Below are 21,579 nucleotides of genomic sequence, written 5' to 3'. Positions count from 1 at the left end.
TATATATATATATATATATATATATATATATATATATATATATATATATATATATATATATATGAAGTCTCAGAGATCAGATTGGGGAAAGAAATCAATATACATATGTAACCTGTCTATCTATCTATCTGTCTATTGCCAGACATTCTAAAAATCTTTTTTCCTCTCTCTCTCTCTCTCTCTCTCTCTCTCTCTCTCTCTCTTCCATTTATCCTGCTTTTTTAGTTATTTTTGTTTCCTTTTCTTCCCACTCCCTTTTCATTATCCATTGCCAGATCTATCTTGTTTCTCTTACTTTCTGGTTTTCCATATTTCACTGTTTCCTCTTCTCCTCTTCTTCTCTCTCAACTTCTTGCACTTCACGTCCCTCTCTCTCTCTCTCTCTCTCTCTCTCTCTCTCTCTCTCTCTCTCTCTCTCTCTCTCTCTCTCTCCTATTCCATCTTTTTTCCATATTTCATTCTTCATTCTTCTCTTCTCTGCTCTTCTCTTCCCACTCGTTCTTTCTTCTCCAACCTAAGTTTTCTCCCTCCTCTCTAATTTTTTACCTTCTGCTTTTCCATTCCACCGTCTCCTTTGTACTCAGTTTACATCATGTTTCTCCAGATCTTCCCTGTTTCTATCCCCTCCTGTGTTTCTATTGATTCCTATTGCCTATGCTCCTCTTATCTCAAATTATATTCTTATTCCCTATTCTCCTCTTCTCTCCTCTTGATTTAGTTTTCTTCATTTTTCTTTGAATCTCTCCCTCTTCCCCTAACTCCTTTTGTATTCGTCTCTGTTTTCTCTGTTTCTCTCTCCACCTCTTTTCATTGAGTTCTCGCGTGCCTGTCTTTATTTTCTTTTCCTTGCAGCCATTAATCTCAGTTCCTTCTTTCTTCGTTTTCCACCGCATACTTTTTTTTTTTTTTTCTACTCAGAGATCTTCCATTTTTCCTTTCTTTTACTTACCTCCGTCTGTTCAGTTTGCCTCTTTTCGTTTTTTTCCTAATCCTTTCTCTCCCCCATCTTTTATTATTTTTTTTTATTGTACTCTCTGCTTTTCTTCCTCTGTCTTTACATATTTTCTTTTTCTGCTCCCTGTCCCTTACTGTTTATTTGTGCTCAGCATTTGCTTCCCCACCTTACTTTATAATCCCTACTCTCTACTTTTTCATTCATCTTCATTTATTCTCTCTCTCTCTCTCTCTCTCTCTCTCTCTCATTTTCCTTCATGCTCTCTCTTCATCCTCACATCGTATAGCCTGCTTCCATCATCTTCTTTTCTTGTTCCATCAGTGTATCCTTTTCCTTGTTCGCCCATTTCTTTCTTTTACTGCCTGCTTCTCGATGCAGAAGAATTACGCCTTAATGTGGTGGCACCAATATAACAGAGCTACTCAAATGCATGGTAGTATAAACATCCTTCATTTACTTCCCTCTTCTCTGAAAGGAGACTGGTGAACTGGAGGAGGAGGGTAACTTCAGCCTGCAGTCCACTGGGTTCACATTTCTGATGAATCTGTGGCCACAACAACAAAAACAAATCTTTTTTCCCATCTGTCTTCTTTTCCTTTCATTTCTTAGTCTTTCTCCATTTGCCTTCCCCCTCCACCACTCACATTTTTTTTTTTTCAGTTCACTAGTTCACTTTATCCTCCTCCACCAATTCTTCCTTCTACACATCCATCTACATTGTAGTGTTTCTCTTATGTGCATAGCCTAATGAAGTGATCAGAATCTTAAAAAGACGAAAGTTTCACTTCCAGAGAGCTGTGCAAGTATTAAAAAAAAAAAAATGAAAATTTGTTCATCACGAGATGCCTGGAAACACCGAATTGGTAAGACTGGATGCCATAGACCCGACCAGTTGTGTATATGAAATAAGGAACAAATGAAAGGCTGGGTATACCTTGGTTTTAGACATCTGAAAAGTAGTGGGTGAAATTGTGTTTATAGATGGGTATTGTGTCCCCACATAAGGGAGAAGGTATGCCAAGAAAGTTCAGATATGCAGTACCCAATATCATACTGGTAGTTAAGAGGAAACAATATGACACTGCGGTGAAGAGAAAAATAAAAGATAAAGTTACCCCATACTGCCCTATCACAAGCTGGTTTTGTGAATCCCAGGAAAAAAAACTGGACCCTGAATGTAGGGGATTTAATAGTATGTTGTGGTAAGAAATGCGATTTTAATCAGGAAGACTATGGGCAGCGTACTGGCTGACGAGTACTACGATTATTAGTGAAATAAGTAAGAAGTGATGACAGGTTGATGGAGAAATAGTGGCTCCAACTCTCTTTATCAAGACTGCCTATATTCAATTTTCCGTCCACCTTCGAAACACTGTTCTGCATGACTCCGTTTCAGTCTCCTCCCTGTGACTTTATTGTTTTTCCCTTTTCCCTTCCCCGTCACTCCTTTAACTTTCCATAACAATTGTTTATTATTTTAATCAATTTTACAATGGGTCACACCAGAATTTGAAATAAGCGAACAGTGTTGATACACCGTATACAGTATTAAAAAAAAAAAAAAAAGTAGATGTGCAGTTTCTTCCTGTGCGTTCAGAGAAATATGGAAATTACACAAGCAATCCTGTGCTGTGCAAGCCGATCTGAAAGAATCACAAAATAATATTACTGCGTCATAAAAGAAGTTGGTATCCCGATGTAAACGCCACATGATCTCAATGGTGACATATGTGAATGGACTACTTTTATAGAGGTTATAGTTAGTGTGATGTCTATGGACACCTCAGTTAATAGTAGCAGTAGTAGTAGTAGTAGTAGTAGTAAAACTAGTAGTAGTAGTTTTAATATATTCATTAATCATCATGGCAAGTGGAAACCATCTTGCACTCCCTTGTGAATGTTTGTAACTGCGTTTATTTTATTTATATTTATCTCTTGAATGCGCCTAATGCGCATCATTGGCGACATATAAGTTATTGCTGCCCCCCCCCCCAAAGACTCGACCTGATGGTTCTTGGTATGGGCTAATTTTGTCAGTCTGCCTGTTATCATCATCATCATTATTATTATTATTATTAGTAGTAGTAGTAGTAGTAGTGTAGTACTAGTAGTACTAGTAGTAGTAGTAGTTGCAGTAGCAGTAGTAGCAGTTAGAGGATGGGAACCCATTCAACAGCATGTAGGATACTAGGATATCAAAGGGATATCTGCCCTCCTTCCCTTATTTTGTATTCATTATAAGCTTTGGAGGGGGCTGACCCCATTAAAAATAATGATGGAAAATTTTATATAGTGGCAGACACTATCAAGGAACCAGACGAACTGACCTAAGTTTAGTTCAAATTCATGTGTTGACTTTCCCCTATTTCTGATCGTTTCAATTTTTGGGAGGGAGGCTGACCTATCAAAAATCGTTGGGGGGTGGGGTCACGCTCCCTAAATACTGCATCAGAGATGAGTCCATTGTATAACATGTACTAAGAAATCAAACCAATGTCTGCCATCCTGTCACTATTTCTGAGAATTTTATTTTGATGACGGGTACTGACCCCATCCCTTCCTAAAAAAAAAACAGTGGTTTGGAAAACTGCATATAGCGGAAGACCTTCTGAGTAACCAGACGGTCTCGCCTGGGAAGATTCATTCAGATCCATCAAATAGCCTGTGAGGAGTTAAGGCGGACGCACAGACAGACAGAAACAGACAGGCTGAATCTCGCGTAACGGTATAGGGCAAGTTATGGAAAATGATACCATTCGGCCTAGCAGGATTAATAAATTGTTATCTCTCTCTCTCTCTCTCTCTCTCTCTCTCTCTCTCTCTCTCTCTTACCTGTTGAGGATGACGATAGCTTTGGTTCCGTCTGGGTTAAGGAAGGCAGTGTAGTCCAGTGCGCTGGGTTGCGACCCATGGCCCGTCAGACCCACCCTCACTGCACCCTCTTTCACAAATTTGGAGAAATGCCCCATCGCGTAGAACATCGGATTCTTGTAAAATTCGTCAGTTTCCTGGTAAAAAATGAGATAAAAACGAAGTATTAAACGTCTCCGGACATTATTCCATCGTTAATATGGATAACCTATCTATCTATGTATGTCTCTACTGCCAGACACCTTAATCCTTTAGGGGTGGCCACAAACAAGTCGCCCCCATGTCGCCCTGTCCCCCGCCATTTCACTGCCCTCCCCCCAGCTCACACACCCCTCTCTCATATACCTCCCCACTCCATCCTTCCACCTCATCCTAGGTCTCCCCCTCCCTCTCCCCCTCCTCCACCTCACTCACGTACACGATCCTCGGTAGTCATTCGCTCTCCATCCTCTCCACATGGCCAAATCACCTTAACGTGTTTCTCCTAATTCTTTCTATCACATCCACATCCACAACACAATGCTCCTTTACTTCCTCATTTGCCAGTCTGCCTTTCCATGTAACTCCACGTGCTCCTTTCATATAACTCATTTCCACTGCTCTCACTCTTGATTTGCGTCTTTCCAAGGAGGTCCAAGCTCCACTTCCGTACGTTAGAGCTGGTATCACAATACCATCATGCAACGACTTTTTGTACTTCCATGCTCACTTCCCTATTTTTTACTACTGGTGTCAAAGAACCAGCAACTTTTCTTCCTTGTTGCACCCTTTCAAGCACTTCAACCTCCAAACTTCCATCCGTACTCATCACACTACCCAAGTAATGAAATGCACTCACATTTTCCATTTCCTCATCATCCAACCTCACTGTACATTCAGTGACTTCATTTCTCTTGAAGATCATAACTTTACTCTTCCCTGCATTCAACTTTAAATTCCGTTTCTTACACACTCTCCCAAACTCATTCAGCATGTCTTGCAGTTCCCCCTCTTCATCATTTAACAATACAGTATCATCTGCAAACAACAGTACAGGGAGTTTCCACACACTCCCCTCTGTCATTAGGACTGCTCCAACATCCACTGCCCGACCTTATTTCTCTCTTATAACCCCATCCATTTACAGATTGAACAACCATTGAGACATGACACATCCCTGTTTCAGTCCAACATTCAGATAAAAACATTCACTCACTTCACTATCCACACCCACTGGAGTCGTGGCACCCTGATAAATATTTTTCATGGCATTCAACAATTTCCAATTTACGCCATAATTATAATCTTATTTTTTTCCACAATCATTGTCTATCCACTCTGTTATATGCTTTCCCCATATCCATGAAAGCCACATACAGCTTCCTTCCCTTCCCTAGAAACGGTTACTCTAAAGACCTAAAGGTGGATGTCTAATCTACACAGCCTCTACCCATCCTAAAACATCTCTTTTCTTCTCCAGTCAGTTCCTTTAGTATTTCCCTTAGTCAACAAGCATCCTACCATATACTTGGCCTGTTACACTAAGAAGACAAATGCCCCTGTGATTACCACACTTTTTTTTCCCCTTTTCATTTCTACAGGGGAATAATTATACCTGACTTTCAATCCTCTAGGATTCTATCATCCTCCCAGGCGGGGCTGCACATTTTTCATATCCATTCTATTACACTCTCTCCCCCATGCTTCAGCATTTCACCACACACTTCATTAATTCTTGGGGTTTTCCATTATGACTTTCTTCATTGCTTCCACTACCTCTATGCTACTGAGCTCTTCCTCCCTTCTCACCACCCTCCTTCTCCCAGCCATTCCCCAGCCACTTGTACTCGCATTACTGTCATTCTTTATGTTTAACAGTTCCTTGAAGTGTTCTCTCCATCTGCTCACTTTTTTTCCCTTCTCCACAATCAGTCTGCCATTATTGTCTATTCCTGGAGTATTATTTATTATATCGATAATAATCCAACATTTATATTTACTTCATAATGAGACCCTCCAAAAATTACGAATTTAGAGAAGTGACTAATAACTTACAATATGATATTCTTCAAAAAATCGTTCGATTCCCTGTACACACACACACACACACACACACACACACACACACACACATTAAAGATTCCGCAAAATCACCACATTCGTTTATCCCCTTCCCTCAAATTATCATTAATTTAAAGTCCCACTCTCAAGTATAACTTACCCTTAAAAAAAAAAAAAACTAGATTAACTGTGTTCCACACATGGGTGGATATTTCCTTATTTTTCCTCTTTCTTTTTCTTCTTCCAAACACTTTTCAGTTTGGTGCCAAATCTTTATTTGTAAACCAGTGTGCTTCGAACTTCATACTGTTGTTCTCTGGGCAGTTACCCAACCACTTTTTGCTTCTTCTACCTTTAAAGGGTTGATAAGATCAAAGACCCAAATCTACAATCGTAGATTTTGGTATCTATGTTCTTGTATGTTCATTAATCATCATGGCAATTTGCACAGTCTTGTCAGCGTAATGTAGCTGTCTAGAGACAATCTTGCATTCCTTTGGCAATGCCGACAGTCATTAATTCGATATATAAATTTCCTAAGGGCTGATGCACAAATAGCATTTATACAAGGGAAACACTATTGGTCTTGCATTGCTTAGCCATAAAAGGGCATCACCTTACAATCATCCCCTTTTCAGATCCGTGCATGAGCAGCTATGATTTAAAAAAAAATTTAGAGAAGAAATAAAAGTGTTTGTGAACTCTGGGGGACAATAACACAAGTGTCTACTGTACCAAATCTTGCCACAAGTGCCTGGGTGTTTCAATGCATATGTAAAAGCACCTCCCATAATTCTTTCTACAGGATGACGTATTATTATTATTATTATTATTATTATTATTATGAGGCTGTAGCACAGGCCGAACAGGGTGGTACTCCCGGGGAATGGGAATGCTGGTGATAGGGAGAGTTGGAGGTCCTGTTTCACTAGCTATGTAACCATCCCCCTTTGCTGACCTTTTCAGTGTGACAGTAACGTGGAGAGTAGACCTGCATACTCTCCCAAACATTTCCTCTAACTATGCACTACAACACATGCACTTTACATATCACACAACGTACTCCACTACATTACAGGGGTTGGGGCCAGCAAAGGCATGTGGCCAGAAAACTTTGGCCCCGCTACTCAGTGGCAGACTTTTTTTCTGGGGGGGGGGGGGCGTGACGGGGGTTCCGCTGGCATAGATCATGGGTCCAGGGCAAGATGAGGCTCGAACCTGTGCTAAAGGGTACAGGGCATTGCAATTCCCAGGCTGCTGCTTCCGCTAGGGGCCTGAACCTGGGAGTAACGCCCCAGGAGGCTGCCCTATCAGTGGGTGTATAATGGTGAAGCAGTTGCAGTGCCAAGGTGTGCTTGGAGGGTGTCCCTGCAGCTGTCGTAGCAGGGTGTCCCGAGGCCACTACCACAGCCACTGGTAAGCTGGTGGGCTAAGGGTCCCACATCCATTGCCTGGACCTGGGACTGTGCAGTGAGTGGAGCCTGTGGTATGTCTACCCCCTTTATTATTACCGACTATGACTAAATACAAGAATATTATCGAAGCAAGCCTGAGGACATAAAATCGCCCAGGGGGATGAGAGTGGGTTTATGGAATGTGGGGAGCTTAAGGGGAAGAGCAGGGGAAGTCGTTGAGGCATTCAGTAGGAGGTGGGTGGATGTGGCATATTTGCAGGAAGTCTGGTACAGGGGTGGATTGGCCAGAAAGATTGTTGGGAAGGATTGCTAATATAAGTTATTTTGGCGGGGGGGGGGGAACAGACAGATATGGGGGTGTGGGGGTGTTGGTTGCGTAGAAGTGGGTGGAATATGTTATGAATGTTATCAGAGTAAGCGACAGGATATTGGTAGTGAAAATTTTGTTCGATGGAATGATGACTGCAATTATATCGGCATATGCTCCACAGGCAGGCTTGAATGAGGTAGAGAAGGACAGATTTTGGGATGACTTAATGCGTGTAGTAGGTGGTATGGGGGATGATGATATAGTGGTTTTGGGAGGGGACTTAAATGGTCATGTAGGTGAAGCAGCTCAAGGTTATGAAGGAGTACATGGGGGATGTGCATATGATATAAGGAATGCAGAAAGGGAAAGGATACTCTAGTTTGGGGAGGCAACGAACATGATTGTGTGCAACACACATTTTAGGAAAAGGGAGAGTAGGTTAATCACGTAAAAGTCTGAGGGGAAAAGAAGTCAGATAGATTATTTTCTGCTCAGGAGGGCTGATAGGTGGTTAGTGAGGGATGTTAAAGTTACAGGAAGCGAGGAGTGTGTGCAGCAGCACAAACTATTGATTTGTGATATGGTGCTCAAAGAACGAGTGATGAAAAGGGGACTTATGTACAGTACAGTACCTAGGAGGAAAATATGGAAGCTGCAAGACCAAGTAGTAAAGGATGCCTTCTATAGTGAGATGAGGAGTGTGGTGGCTGAACAGGGAGCCATAGACAGAGGCGTTAATGAACGTTACAGAACCCTCAAGAACAACCTCTTGAGAGTTACTGATGTAATATGCAGTTCGACAAGAGGCCCACCAAGACATAAGTAACTTGGTGGTGGGATGAGAGTGTAGAAGCTGCAGTTAAGGAGAAAAGAAGGCTTTTCTGGGAATGGAAGAAGAGTGGTAACGAGGAGGAATACTTGGCTGCCAAGCGTAGGGCTAGAAGAGAGGTATCCATGGCGAAGTCTGAATCACAGAGACTTTTACTTGATAACCTAAATCATGGTGAAAGGAAAAGTATGATATTTAAGGTGGCAAATCAGATGAAGAAAGATAATCGGGATATAGGTGAGCAGTGTGTAAAGAATGATGAAGGAAGGGTAGTGATGAACAGAGGGGATATTAAAGGTGCATGGAGAGCATTATAGCTGCTTGTTGAATGAGGAGTTTGACTGGGACAGGGAAGGTTTGGAGCAAGCAGATCCAGTGTTTGGCCCTTGGCCTTTGATTGACGCTGCTACTGAGTGAGGCAATAGGCAGGATGCAGGTGGGGAAGGCAGCAGGTGTATCTGGGTTGACTGCCGAAATGTTGCAGGCCTCAGGAGATATAGGGGTGAGGTTAGTCACTGACCTGATAAATATGATTATATATGAGTGTGTTGTCCCAGATGATTGGTTGAAGAGTGTAACTGTACAGGCGTACAAAGGGAAGGGTGATCCCATGGAAAGAGGAAATTATAGAGGTATAAAGCGTTCAGATCAGATAATGAAGGTAATGGAGAGAGTTCTAGAAGGTATGATTAGAGAAAAAGTGAATATTGATGAGACGCAGGTTGTGTTCATGCTAGGCAGGGGGACCACTGATGCCATATTCATTTTTTCTCTTCAGGAAAAATATACTGGGAAGAAAAGGGATCTGTATTTTGTTTTTGTTGATTTGGAAAAGGCCTTTGACAGAGTCCCTAGAGAGGTGGTGAAGTGGGCAATGAGAAAGCTTGGCTTGGAGGAGTGGCTGGTTAGGGTGGTTATGTCTGTGTATGTGGATGCTCGCACCCAGGTAAGAGTGAATGGAGATATGAGTGATGAGTTTTCCGTGAATGTTGGTGTGCATCAGGGGTCAGTTTTGAGTCCCATGTTGTTTATCATGGTACCTGAAGCCCTCTCACGTGACTTCAGAAACAGACTCCCATGGGAGATGCATGCTGATGATTTGGTGTTGATTGCAGAGAATGAAAGGGAGGCGGAGGGAAGATTTAGGAAGTGGAGAGATGGTATGGGGGAAGGGCTTAAGGGTAAATGCAGACAAAACAAAAGTGATGATATCTAGGGTTGGTGGTGGTACTGTCAAAGACGAGGGAGAGTGGCCATGTGCAGTTTGCCACAAGGGCATGGGAAGTAATTCCATCTTGTGCAGTGTTTGTGATAAATGGGTGCACAAGAGATGTAGTGGTATCAGAGGTAGACTGCGAGATAATGATGATTTTATGTGTGCGGCATGTCGGGGAGAGCAGGTGGAGATTGTCAGGCATGAAAGGATTGAACTTGCTGGTGAGTCTCTTGAGTGTGTGAAAGAGTTTTGTTATTTGGGAAATATGTTTGTGCTGGAGGTGGGGCTGGAGCTAGCTCTGTGGCTAGGGTGAGAAGTGGTTGGAAGAAGTTCAGGGAGCTGTTGCCTCTCCTGATATTGAGAGGACTCTCCCTACGTGCTAAGGGGTCTTTGTATGCAGCATGTGTTAGGAGTGTGATGCTGTTTGGTAGTGAGACCTGGGGAGTAAAGGAAGAGCATATTAGCAGGCTCAAACGTACAGAAATGACAATGATTAGGTGGATGTGCAGTGCATCCCTGCCTGCAAGGCCTGGGGGGGCTGGGTTTACAATGGAAGAGTTGAGAGGTAGGATGGGACTGGAGTGTACTGGTGCTGTGATGAGGAGAGGTAAATTGAAATGGTTTGGGCATGTGGAGAGGGTGGGGGATGATAACTGGGTGCAGAAGGTGAGAAGTGTAATACTGGGGGTGGGGTTGTGAGGGGTAGACTGAGAAAGACGTGGGACGAGGTCATTAAGTGTGACCTCAGGGTTAACCCACCGCGTCCCGGAGACGTGAATTCACGTCCTCACATGATGTGCACTCATATCCTGGAGACGTGAATTAACGCGGCAACATTGCAAGGTCCCTAATTTGCACAATTTTCAATTTTCGCGAGTGATTTCGCGAGTGATTTTTGGCACATATACACGGGACACCTTCCTCTATTCCTCTACAAGATGCCAAGCAGGGACAATGCCTTACACCGCATAACCTCTCCCCTCCCCCCTGCACGCCAATGTCTTGGCAATTCACCTGTTACCAGTGACCTGGCCAATAAAGACATTCAGGGCCAGAGTGATTCCCCAATCAATGACAATGTGGAGGACAAAGTTTACATAGCATTAGAGGAAGAAACAGTCAGAAATGATGATCAGATAATGTGGGAAAAAAAGGTCATGAATGGTGATGAGTTAGTGAGTGAAATAATGATTATAATGCCTATATTACTGTTTGAAAACCAATATACTCTTGTACTACATATAAATTCGTACCAAGTAAATAAATATATACTGTTTATGAGTGGATAAAATAGTTACCCTCCCATAGAACTCCTTTTCTTTGGTGCCAGCCTGTTAGAAAGCCCAGTCAGGTAAGGAGTTACTCGTACCTAGATAGAGTATTTTAAACCTCAGGTGAGCGATTTCTCTATGAATTTTCGATGTTTCTCACCAAAAGCGGATGTTTGAGCCAAAAAAAAAAAAAGGTCCAAAAATGTCAGGACTGGGGCGTACCACTGCCCAGAAAACGTCGGGATGGGGCGGGTTAAGGGACTGAAAAGGGAGGCTGACGTAGATCATGCAGCATGGAGAGCCGCCATTAGGTGACCAAGGCTGACGCATGCAAGCATGATGGTGCCTTCAGAAACGAAAACGAAAACGAATTATTATTATTATTTTTTTTTTTGGCTATTATTATTATTGTTATTACTATTGCTATCATTTGCTTAGGGATGACCTCTTGTGGTAATGGGAATGATAACTACTACATATGGTCCTTCACTGCGGAACAGCCATCTATTGTCAAATGAAACAAGTCCTCGTGGGTCCTTTGGGCCCCTCGCACTTGCTGCTGCGGAAGGCTCTCACGTTTATGTTCTGTTCTAGTGTAACGTTGTCATTTGGACCTTTTCCAGCTAACCAATTGATCGTGTTATTTGCAGCTTCGGGAATGGAACCCAAATTGTCCGAATGCAAGTCCGAAATACTTTAGTTGTACCTGTGGACAAAAAATTCTACGGAGATCCTATGTTGGGCGCCAGGAGCAGCGTTTTTTTGGTCAGAATGTGATCACTTATTAAATATAGTATAGGTTTGTGAATCGTGATGGGGCCAAGTTTTTTCACATCAGCAAATTTTTTGCGATTTCTGTGCCAATTTTGGTGCGATTTGAATGTGTAGTTTTGGGTGCCTAAAATACACACACACACACACACACACACACACACACACACACACACACACACACACACACGGCTACTGCTGTAGTATATTAAATAGTCTATGAGAGGCAAATAAAATATCAAACTTAAGGGGTTACTGATTTGTCCTGTTTTATGTTGCTTGAGGTGTATGCTTTGGAATGCCATTTTCATGATCCAGGGCAGCTTGCTTGCCTCCGCATTCCATTGCTGGGTGAATTAGGGGATTGCCCCCACATCACATAGCGGGATGGGGTGTTGTATAATGGTTAACTCTGCCTCATGAAGAGATTGAAGGGTCTGTGGATGACTGAGATGAGCCAGACTTCAGGCGTGGAATACACAAACGTATTTACAACATATTCTTTGTGAAATAAACTTCTGTCTTTACTGGAAGAATTGGACACATAGATATTCTGCACTCTCTTCTCCTTATTCTTCCTGTCGAAAACATATAACTTATGATAATTTTCTTTCCTACTAACATTTTTTCCTGGGGGAGGAACATGAGATTTGTGAAGACTTTCCAGTTTGCTTTTCTTGTCATTCCTGTAAAAACAAATCAGAGTTACTAGAGGGATTTTAATGCATATGGTTTGTGAATTTGGCACTAAAACAAGAGTGTCAGGTCCTGATCCAGGGTGCCTTAGAGACTCTGAGATGAGTCAGTACAAGAGTATAAATCCTGCCTTTTATTATATGACAGAGTGCACTGAGGTGAGCAATGAATCTAAGATGAGCCAGACTCTAAGGCAAACAAGCACAAATAAGTGGATTTCATCCGAGTGTTTTTCTGTATCCTATGCACCTCCAGTTGTAGTCTATATTAGTTGCATATTTGAACTGTAGCCAATTTTATACAGCTCTACCTCCAGTTAAAACCTTGGATCTTTGGGGTAATTCTGTACCGAAGCGCAGTATCATGTTCCCTCATTTTGCTCTGGATCTCATCATCACAAGTGGATCCACTGTGATACGAGGTGGGAATTGATTTGATTGATTTAATTAATTTATTATGTCCGAAGGCAACAAACCTATTACAGTGCCATGCGGCCATATGTGAGGTGAGTACAGGGGAACTCATGCCACGCAGGACACGCTGTCTAGCTATAACAAATTAACACTCACCGCGTGTGGATGATGCATGAGAAGGACATTTAGGTTATCATCTTCCAACAAATGTTTACAAGTGTCCACTAATGTGAGGCCATGTGGTATTAAATCAGAGACAAGTGGACATTGCAGGCAATAATGGTCAAGGGTGTTGGCATTGGGTGCGTCACACAGCTTACAGAAGGAGAAATGAGGTGCATTGCCCACCCAGCCACCTACCACACAGGTCAGTACCAAGTCTGAGAAGGGCACACACCACGTTCTGTCAACGAACCATAAGACCACTGTGATGATATCTGTGGGGACGAGAGAGAAAGTGGTCATAATGTTGGATAGATGCACTGTGAGCCCTCTCAGCATTTTGACGGTGGAGAATAGGGGAGTGGGCTGCTCTGCTTAATATCTGCTTGTAGCAAATGGGGGAGGCATTAGTAGCATCCACAGTGGGCGGATCCAGTCCACAGGCAGTCCTTGCAAGGAGGTCAGTGGTGTTCTTGGCTGTAAGACCAATATGAGAGGGAATCCACAGAAAGTGCGCCACCAGCAAACGATCGCGGGCAGTGGCCAATTGACGGAGTACCTGCATAACGAGGTGTTGATATGCAGGCCTGGGAGGGGAGAGGGCTTGGAGGGCTGGCTGTGAGTCACAGATGATCAAGCCGCTGTTGTTCATCCGTATTAATAAAGTAACTGCATCCGGAAGTCCATGTAGTTCGCAATACATAGAGCTCGATGAGGTTGGCAGTCGACGGCCCAACCAGACTCCTTGAGATGGGTCCAGATTTGGGGTAAATACAGCACAGCCAGCACTGCCATCCTCCTGCAGGGAGCCATCAGTATAGATATGTTGGCCGAAGGGAGGGAAGATGACAGCCTGGCGATGGTCTCCAAAGCTAGCTGTTTCTGAAGCTGAGGTAGGTCAGTCTTGGAGGCCGGAGTGTATGAGATAGCAGGCACAGGGGTCTGCCAAGGTGGAATACCATAGTCCACCTCCTCAGCAAGCACCGGTATGTTGATGTTTAGCCGTCGGACGTTTGAACAAACAGTATTAACCAGTGTGGGGTCACCACTGTGAAGCAGAGGCCTTGGTGCAGTGGGATCAAGGGAAGTCCGAATGATGTGAAAGTAGTGGGGAGAAAGGTGAGGATAATGCAGGCATTTAATGCTGAAGTATGTAACCACGGAGTATATTTTCTCAACAAGTGGTGGAAGGTTGAGTTCAAGTTGCATGCTGACAATTCTGGTTGAGCCAGGGCAGCCCAGGATGTCTCATTACTGCGTTTTGGAACTTCTCAAGAGGTTGTGAGGCTATTCTGGAAAGCTGACGAAGAGCAGGGGAGAGATAATCAACAACTGATCGAATGAAAGTTATATATATGGTTCGTGCTACAGGAATAGACACCCCGGCAGCATAATTAGTGAGCCACCTGAGAGCTTTTAGGCACCACTGTAGCTGGGTCAGCAGATCCTGAACTATCTGATGCGTGCATTGTCTTGCAGGAATGGATGGAGTAATCCATACAGGCGCCCCCAGATAAAGGTACTGCATACACAAAGGAATAACACAATCCCCGACAGAGAATACAGACAGTGTGCTTGCTGGACGGGAAGTGAAGATTCTACTCTTTTCTGGAGAGATAATGAGTCCACATTTGGAAGCCAACTCATGAAACAAGTGAAGAAAACATTGCAGATCTGCTGGGGAATTTGAGTGAATGCAGATGTCATCAGCATAGCAAGTAATCGTGGTTCCAGGGATGTCAAGAAGGAGGGTGAGTAGATGATGTATGAGGATATTAAACAAAAAAGAACTAAGGACACCACCTTGTGGAGTACCAAGCTCGAAATCCATAGCATTGCTGTGTGCACCCTTAAAAAGAACACGAGAGGACCTATTAGTCAGGTAATTATGTATCCATCGCAGCAGGTTTCCCTTAAGTCCAAAATTCACTAGCTGGTCAAGGATGATGTCTCTGTTGTTGACATCAAATGCACTCTTTAAATCAATGAAGGCCACTACACTGGTGGGGGATAGGAGGTTGTATAGCTCCATGAGGCAGTGATGTGTCCCTTGCTGTGGTAAAAAACCATACAGTCAGGGCGAGAGCTTGTCCTGCAGCCTAAACAAGAGTCTTGTGAGGAAGATGCATTCTAGTACATTACTGATCCAGGAGGTGAGGGAAACAGGTCGGAATTTATCAGTGCCAGGTTTTGGAATAGGCACGATTGTACTGTGGGTCCAGGCTTGTGGCACGTATCCCAGACAGATGCAAAGGTTGAACAGCTGGATAAGGGGATTACCAGGAACTTTTAGGAGGGCACGAAGGACAGACAAAGTGATGCCATCATCACCTGGAGCCGTTACCCTACCCCTGGCGAGGGCCCGTTGCAATTCATCATCAGTTATAGCCACACCATCCTCATCGTCTGTTCTCAGTAAAGTGGCGGTGAAACAGAGTGCACGAGTTATTCTGGGTGGAGAGCACATTCTGTATGTCTGCAGGAAGGGAGCAAGCCCATGACTGTGCAGACCAGGTATCTACAAGATCCTGTGCATACTGTGCTGGACTGTGGTGGAGGACACTAGTGGGCTTCTTCTTAACAACCTTGTTGATAAGGCGCCACATGGAACCAACAGTCGTTTGATGGTTTATGCTATCGGTAAGTTTATGCCACGAATCGGTATAAATGCAGTGCTAGAGAGCAACTAGATCATCCCTCGACAATTGATACCAATGGAAACTCTTGAGGGAAGGTCGTCTTTGAAAGGCAAAACCGTCTTTGACCGCCTTCCTCTCTGCCTGAGCGAAGCGATTATCCGGTGTCCAGGTGTGGGCATCAAGATGGCACATAATGTGTGTCCTGCTGACATAATGCGTGTAGAAGTCATGCGTGGAGCTGACAAGTGATGAATACAACTTTTTGGGACAGTGAAGGTTGAACGTGGGAAGAAGGTTGGTCATATAGGAGATGTATGCAGGGCAGTACATGGGTGGGATTGCAGTGCAAGTGTGTCTGTGTACAGGAGAAGGTGTAGCAGGGAGGGAATAATGAAGGCTGAGAGCAATGTGATCAGAGAAGAGCACAGGGATAGATGAACACCTGACCCGGGACACCACGAGGCCGGATGTAAGGACGTGATCTAGTGTGCCTCCTGGAGAGTGTGTGGCCCCACCGTGTCCCAGTGGGTGAGCTGATTACAATGAATATACTCAAGAAGTTTAGTCCCATTATGGTTAACGATGGCAGAAAGGTCCCCCAAAGCAGGGTATCGGGCATTATAATCCCCCATGTATATCATGCCACGGATGGTGGGAGCTGGGAGAGTAGCTGTATTCAACCTGCCTGGTGCAGAGTACACGTTGCGCAATCGAATTGTGCTGCTTCCAATGCTGTCTTCAAGAAGCTGGAAGGTTGTCTCGTTGTCTACAGAGCTTTGGAGGAAACGGTGCTGGTTGGAGGAGGAGAAATACGTGACTAGTCCATTCCTAACCCAATGGATGTAAGAAACATAACCACTGAGAGTGGGTGCCTCTACCCCGAGTAGCGCACGACCAACAAAGGATTCCCTGGGGGTAGGGTTTTTTTTCAAGAATACTCCCCCAGTATCCCTGCTTGTCGTAAAAGGCGACAAAAAGGGTTGGCGGAGGGTTAGTGCCCCTCCCCGGAAAAAAACCAACTAAAAAAACTAACAAGAAGCCTCGGACAAAGACTGACCAAACGATGATGACCCAGGACCGGACAAAAGACTTGGTAATGGGTACATGGAATGTAAGAGGAGCGAATGATGAGGTGAAAGAAAGAGAGATTATCCAGGTGCTTGAGGATGCGAAAGTGGATGTATGTGGAATAACTGAAACAAAATGGAGAGGAGAAAATGTGAGAGACTGGGAGTATGGATGGGGTATATGTGCAGGAGTAGGTGAGAATGAGAGGGCAAAGGAAGAAGTATGTATAGTTGTGAGTAAAAGATGGAAGAAGAGCATAGGACAGTATGGATCAGTTGGGTCAAGTACTGTGCGGGTAAAGTTGAAAGTTGGAATACAAATGTGGGCGATTGTGTGTGTGTGTATGCGCCAAAGCAAGATCATGCTAGAAGAGTAAGAGAAGAGTTCTGGACAAATACAGAAGTGTGCATGGAAAAGTTTGGAAGGAATGAGAGAGTGTTTTTGATAGGTGATATGAATGGTAAAGTTGGGAATGTGAAGGTGGATGGAATAGTTGGTGAGTGGGGTGTGCCTGCTGAGATAGATGAGAATGGGAGTGCATTAGTGGACATTTGTGCTGGGAGGGGGTTGGTGATAGCCAATACCCTCTTCAGACATAAAATGATCCACAGGTATACATGGCAAGTGATGAGAAGGGTGGGTGGTGAACTGAATGAAAGGAAGGCAATGATTGATTATGTGTGTGTGGATGAAAGGATGCGAAGATGTGTAATGGATGCAAGAGCTTATAGAGGTTGGGGGAGTGGACTTTCTGACCACTACTTGGTGGTGGCCAGAATTAGGATTCAAGTAAGATGGAGGAATAGAAGAAGGGAAAGACGAGAGGAAGGAGTAGTTGCAAGGAGAGTGGAAAGGTTACAAGAGGATGAGAAAAAGGCAAAGTACAAGAGAGAAGTGGAGGAACGATTGGGCAAATATGAATTGGAGCAGATGGGAGACGTGGAAGGTGTGTGTAGGTATTTACAGAAGAAATATGTGCAGCATGTGGTGTGGTGTGTGGAAGGAAGAGAAGACGGAGGGGGGTGCAAGGAACAGCGTGGTGGACTGAAGAGGTGAGACAGGCTGTGGCACAAAAGAAGAAAGCATACAATGAATGGATGAGAAATAGGGGCGTGGAAGAAGTTGAGAGGTGGAAGAGAGAGTTATATGTAGAAAGAAAGAGAGAAGTGAAAAGATTAGTAAGAGAGAGTAAGAAGAGAGTGGATGAGGAATTTGGAAGGAATTTGAGTGTAAAGTGAAGGGACTGTAAGAAAATGTTCTGGAAAGAGGTGAAAAGAGTAACACAGGGTGGAAGTGAAGTTAGCAGGGGAGTGAAAGATAAAAATGGTAGATTACTAGTGGAGAAGGGAGAAAAAGTGGGCAGATGGAGAGAACACTTTAAGGAATTGTTGAACATAGAGGATGGAAGCAATGCGAGTATATGTGGCTGGGGAATGGCTGGGAGAAGGAGGGAGGTGAGAAGACAGGAAGAAATCAGTAGGATAGAAGTTGTGGAAGCAATGAAGAAAGTTAAATCGGGGAAAGCCCCAGGAACTGATGGAGTGTGTGGTGAAATGCTGAAGCATGGGGGAGAGATAGTAGTAGAATGGATGTGGGAGACGTGCAGATTGGCCTGGGAGGAAGGTAGAGTCCCGGAGGATTGGAAGTCAGGTATAATTATTCCCTTGTACAAAGGAAACGGGGAAAAAGAAGTGTGTGGTAATCATAGGGGCATTTTTCTTCTTAGTATAATAGGAAAAGTGTATGGTAGGATACTTATTGACAGAGTTAGGGAAAGAACAGAGAAATTAGTTGGAGAAGAACAGGGAGGCTTTAGGAAGGGAAGAGGTTGTGTAGATCAGATATTCATTCTTAGATCTTTAGTGGAAAAGTTTCTAGAGAAGGGAAAGAAGTTGTATGCGGCTTTCATGGATTTGGAGAAAACATATGACAGGGTGGATAGACAAGGATTGTGAAAAGTGTTAAGAATATATGGAGTAGATGGGAAGTTGTTGAATGCTGTGAAGAGTATGTATGATGGTGCGAAGGCTGCAGTGCATGTGGATGGTGAACTAAGTGAATTTTTCTCTCTGAAAGTTGGGTTGAAACAGGGATGTGTCATGTCTCCATGGCTGTTCAATCTGTACATGGATGGGGTAATAAAAGAGGTACAAGGTACGGTAATGGATGTTGGCGTGGCCCTGGTGAGAGAGGATAGTGTTTGGAAACTCCCTGTACTGTTGTTTGCAGATGATACTGTGTTGTTGAATGAAGACGAAGGGGAGCTGCAAGGCTTGGTGGATGAGTTTGGGAGAGTGTGTAAGAAACGGAATCTAAAGGTGAATGTAGGGAAGAGTAAAGTGATGGTCTTTGAGAGAGGTGAAGTCAGTGAATGTACAGCGAGGTTGGATGGTGAGGAATTGGAAAATGTGAGTATGTTTAAGTACTTGGGTAGTGTGATGAGTAAGGATGGAGGTTTGGAGGGTGAAGTGCTTGAAAGGGTACAGCAGGGAAGAAAGGTTGCTGGTTCTTTGAAAGCAGTGATAAGAAACAGGAAAATGAGCATGGAAGTGAAAAAGTTACTACATGACAGTATTGTGATACCAACTCTAACGTATGGAAGTGAAGCTTGGACGTTGTTGGAAGGACACAAGTCAAGAGTGAGAGCAGTGGAAATGAGTTATTTAAGAGGAGCCTGTGGAGGCACATGGAGAGACAGGCTGACGAATGAGGATATAAAGGAGCGTTGTAGTGTGGATGTGGATGTGATAGGAAGCGTTATGAGGAACACACTGAGGTGGTTTGGCCATGTGCAGAGGATGGAGGGTGAAAGACTGACGAAGAGAGTGTATGTGAGTGAGGTGGAGGGGGGAAGAGGGAGGGGGAGGCCGAGAATGAGATGGAGGGATGGGGTGGAGAGGTATATGAGAGAGGGGGGGTGTGAGTTGGGAGCAGGGCAGTCAAATGGCGGGGGACAGAGCGACTTGGAGGCGATTTGTTTGTGGCCACCCAAAACGGGATTGAGGCGTCTGGCAATAGATAGATAGATAGATAGATTGTATACATATCCTTTGAGTGCAGTAAGTTTAGACTGGTTAGTAACATCACAGGCATTCCAAGTGATGACATGCAACTATGCCATGTTACCGAATCTTGCCATGATGTTTGCAGAGGCCAGATGAGGAAGTGGTGGTGACATGAGAGGTGCTATGCAGCTTGCCATGAGGGGAAGACTTCCTGGGGGGAGCATTCATTTGTCCAATGGGAATGACAATGGAGTCCAGCTTCTCCGTAAGAGTGGTGACAGCCGTAATGATGACTTGTTGTGATTCAACCAGTGAATTTAATGTTGTCTCAAGTGTGGCTTGCTTGCTAACCAAGCCATTAATGCGGGCATCTATTGCATCGAAACGTGTTGTAAGTGAGCTAATCCTAGTCCTGAGAGTGGCAACATCATCGCGAAGTTCAGTGACTGCAGCTGAGTCCAAACTGACAGTGGAGGCAGGGGGAGCAGCAGTGCAGAGTGGTGGTGGTGGTGATGTTAGTGCAGCCCCACCCATGGCAACAGGGGCAGGGTTATCCCAGGGTCTAGTGCAGCCACGCCAAACATTAACCCCTTCTTTATGACATCGGGGACATTTCCAGTGTAAGGTATCTGGAGGTGGCAGGTTGGGTTGCATCAAGGCTGTACTAGAAGCAGGTGGAGGGGTTCGGTGAGGACACATCCGAGAGTCGTGTTGGCCAGAGCACCATGCACACCGTTCTGGTGCAGATCAATACTGGGAGATGTGACTAATGCCTCAGCATCAAAAGCACCACGGTTGCTTGTCCTTCATCTTGTGAAACTCACAAGATGGGAGACAGGGAAGGAAGCTGAAGGGGACAATTGGTGGTGGCAGGTAAGGAAAGCTCCAGGTGACTACCAGCCAGTTGATAAGAGTGCCATTCTGGTGGAAACGTCGAGCTGAGTAGATACCTGGTAGCTCCTTGGCCAAGTTGGGATCAGTGCAGACAGGTTAATGTGTAAGGAGGTAAGCAAAACTTGCAGGGCTCCTCAGGTTAGTCTTGAATTTTCAAAGAAAGGGATAGGAACTCTCCTTTAGTTACACTATCTGCGATGTTTCTGCGACATCTGGATATGTAGACAAAACGGGAAATGATTGCAAACATCTTGACCTCCGCTTGGGTGCGGTCAAGGTGAAAAGCACTGTTGACCTCAGACAACCATCGAAGTTTGATGTCCACAGTTGGGTTGTCTTTGAATAAATGCTTGATGTAGTCAGCCCTTGGCATGAACGCTGAAGGCGTAGAGGCAGGAAGCAACGGCAAAACTTGGGGGGATTGAACAACCTGCAGGAGGCGAGGAGTGTTGGATCCAAGGGCGGTTGCCCTCTGCAGAGGATCAGAAGTCTCCTGCCGCTTCGAGGATTTGGTAACAGGGGATGAAGGCTCACTGTTGCTGTCTGAGGTGTTATGCATGGGGCGCTTGGCAGAGGAAGATGCCTGGCCGACGAGGTGAGATGCAGCAGGTACTGATAGTGCTGATTCCGTAGCTACTTCCCCAGCTAGCGAGACATTGCTACTACTTTGTGGTAGCTGTGGCCAGTCACTCTGAGTCATCTCATCCTCGTCACTCAGCGCCAAGTCAGCTTCAAGGTCCTCGAGGGTAGCATGGCCCAAGTACTCCATGCTGCACACCTAGGCAAGTAGCAGGGTAGGCGGGGCGTCAGCTTCACCAGCACGACAGAACAGACCAATGATAGTAGGCAAAGTGGAGTGACGCGTCAATGACGTCACACAGGTTGTACTGCGCATGCGCAGAAACGACAAAACCCGACCAGGGGGACCCCGTTTGCCATACTGAATTTTCCACCCAAACTACAGGCTAAGTCGAAACACCAGAAAAACACAACCAACGGTGAAGTAAGCACTAGACCTTCATGT

General features: G+C 44.5%; 1 protein-coding gene across 1 annotated transcript in view; it reads right to left on the bottom strand.

Moving 5' to 3' along the window:
- The window catches only part of LOC145392111 (lysosomal acid glucosylceramidase-like), a 224,023-nt gene that overhangs the window by 82,676 nt on the left and 119,768 nt on the right, over positions 1-21,579 (bottom strand). The window contains exon 11 of the mRNA XM_080266565.1: positions 3,788-3,963. Within this exon, the coding sequence (XP_080122691.1) occupies positions 3,788-3,963 (176 nt within the window). The remainder of the gene's footprint in view (positions 1-3,787; positions 3,964-21,579) is intronic.

This window comes from Coenobita brevimanus, chromosome 21 (genome assembly GCF_032717465.1).
Source record: "Coenobita brevimanus isolate Jiangsu-jjx chromosome 21, ASM3271746v2, whole genome shotgun sequence".
Classification (NCBI taxonomy): Eukaryota; Metazoa; Arthropoda; class Malacostraca; order Decapoda; family Coenobitidae; genus Coenobita; species Coenobita brevimanus.
This window is presented reverse-complemented; position numbering and strand designations above follow the sequence as displayed.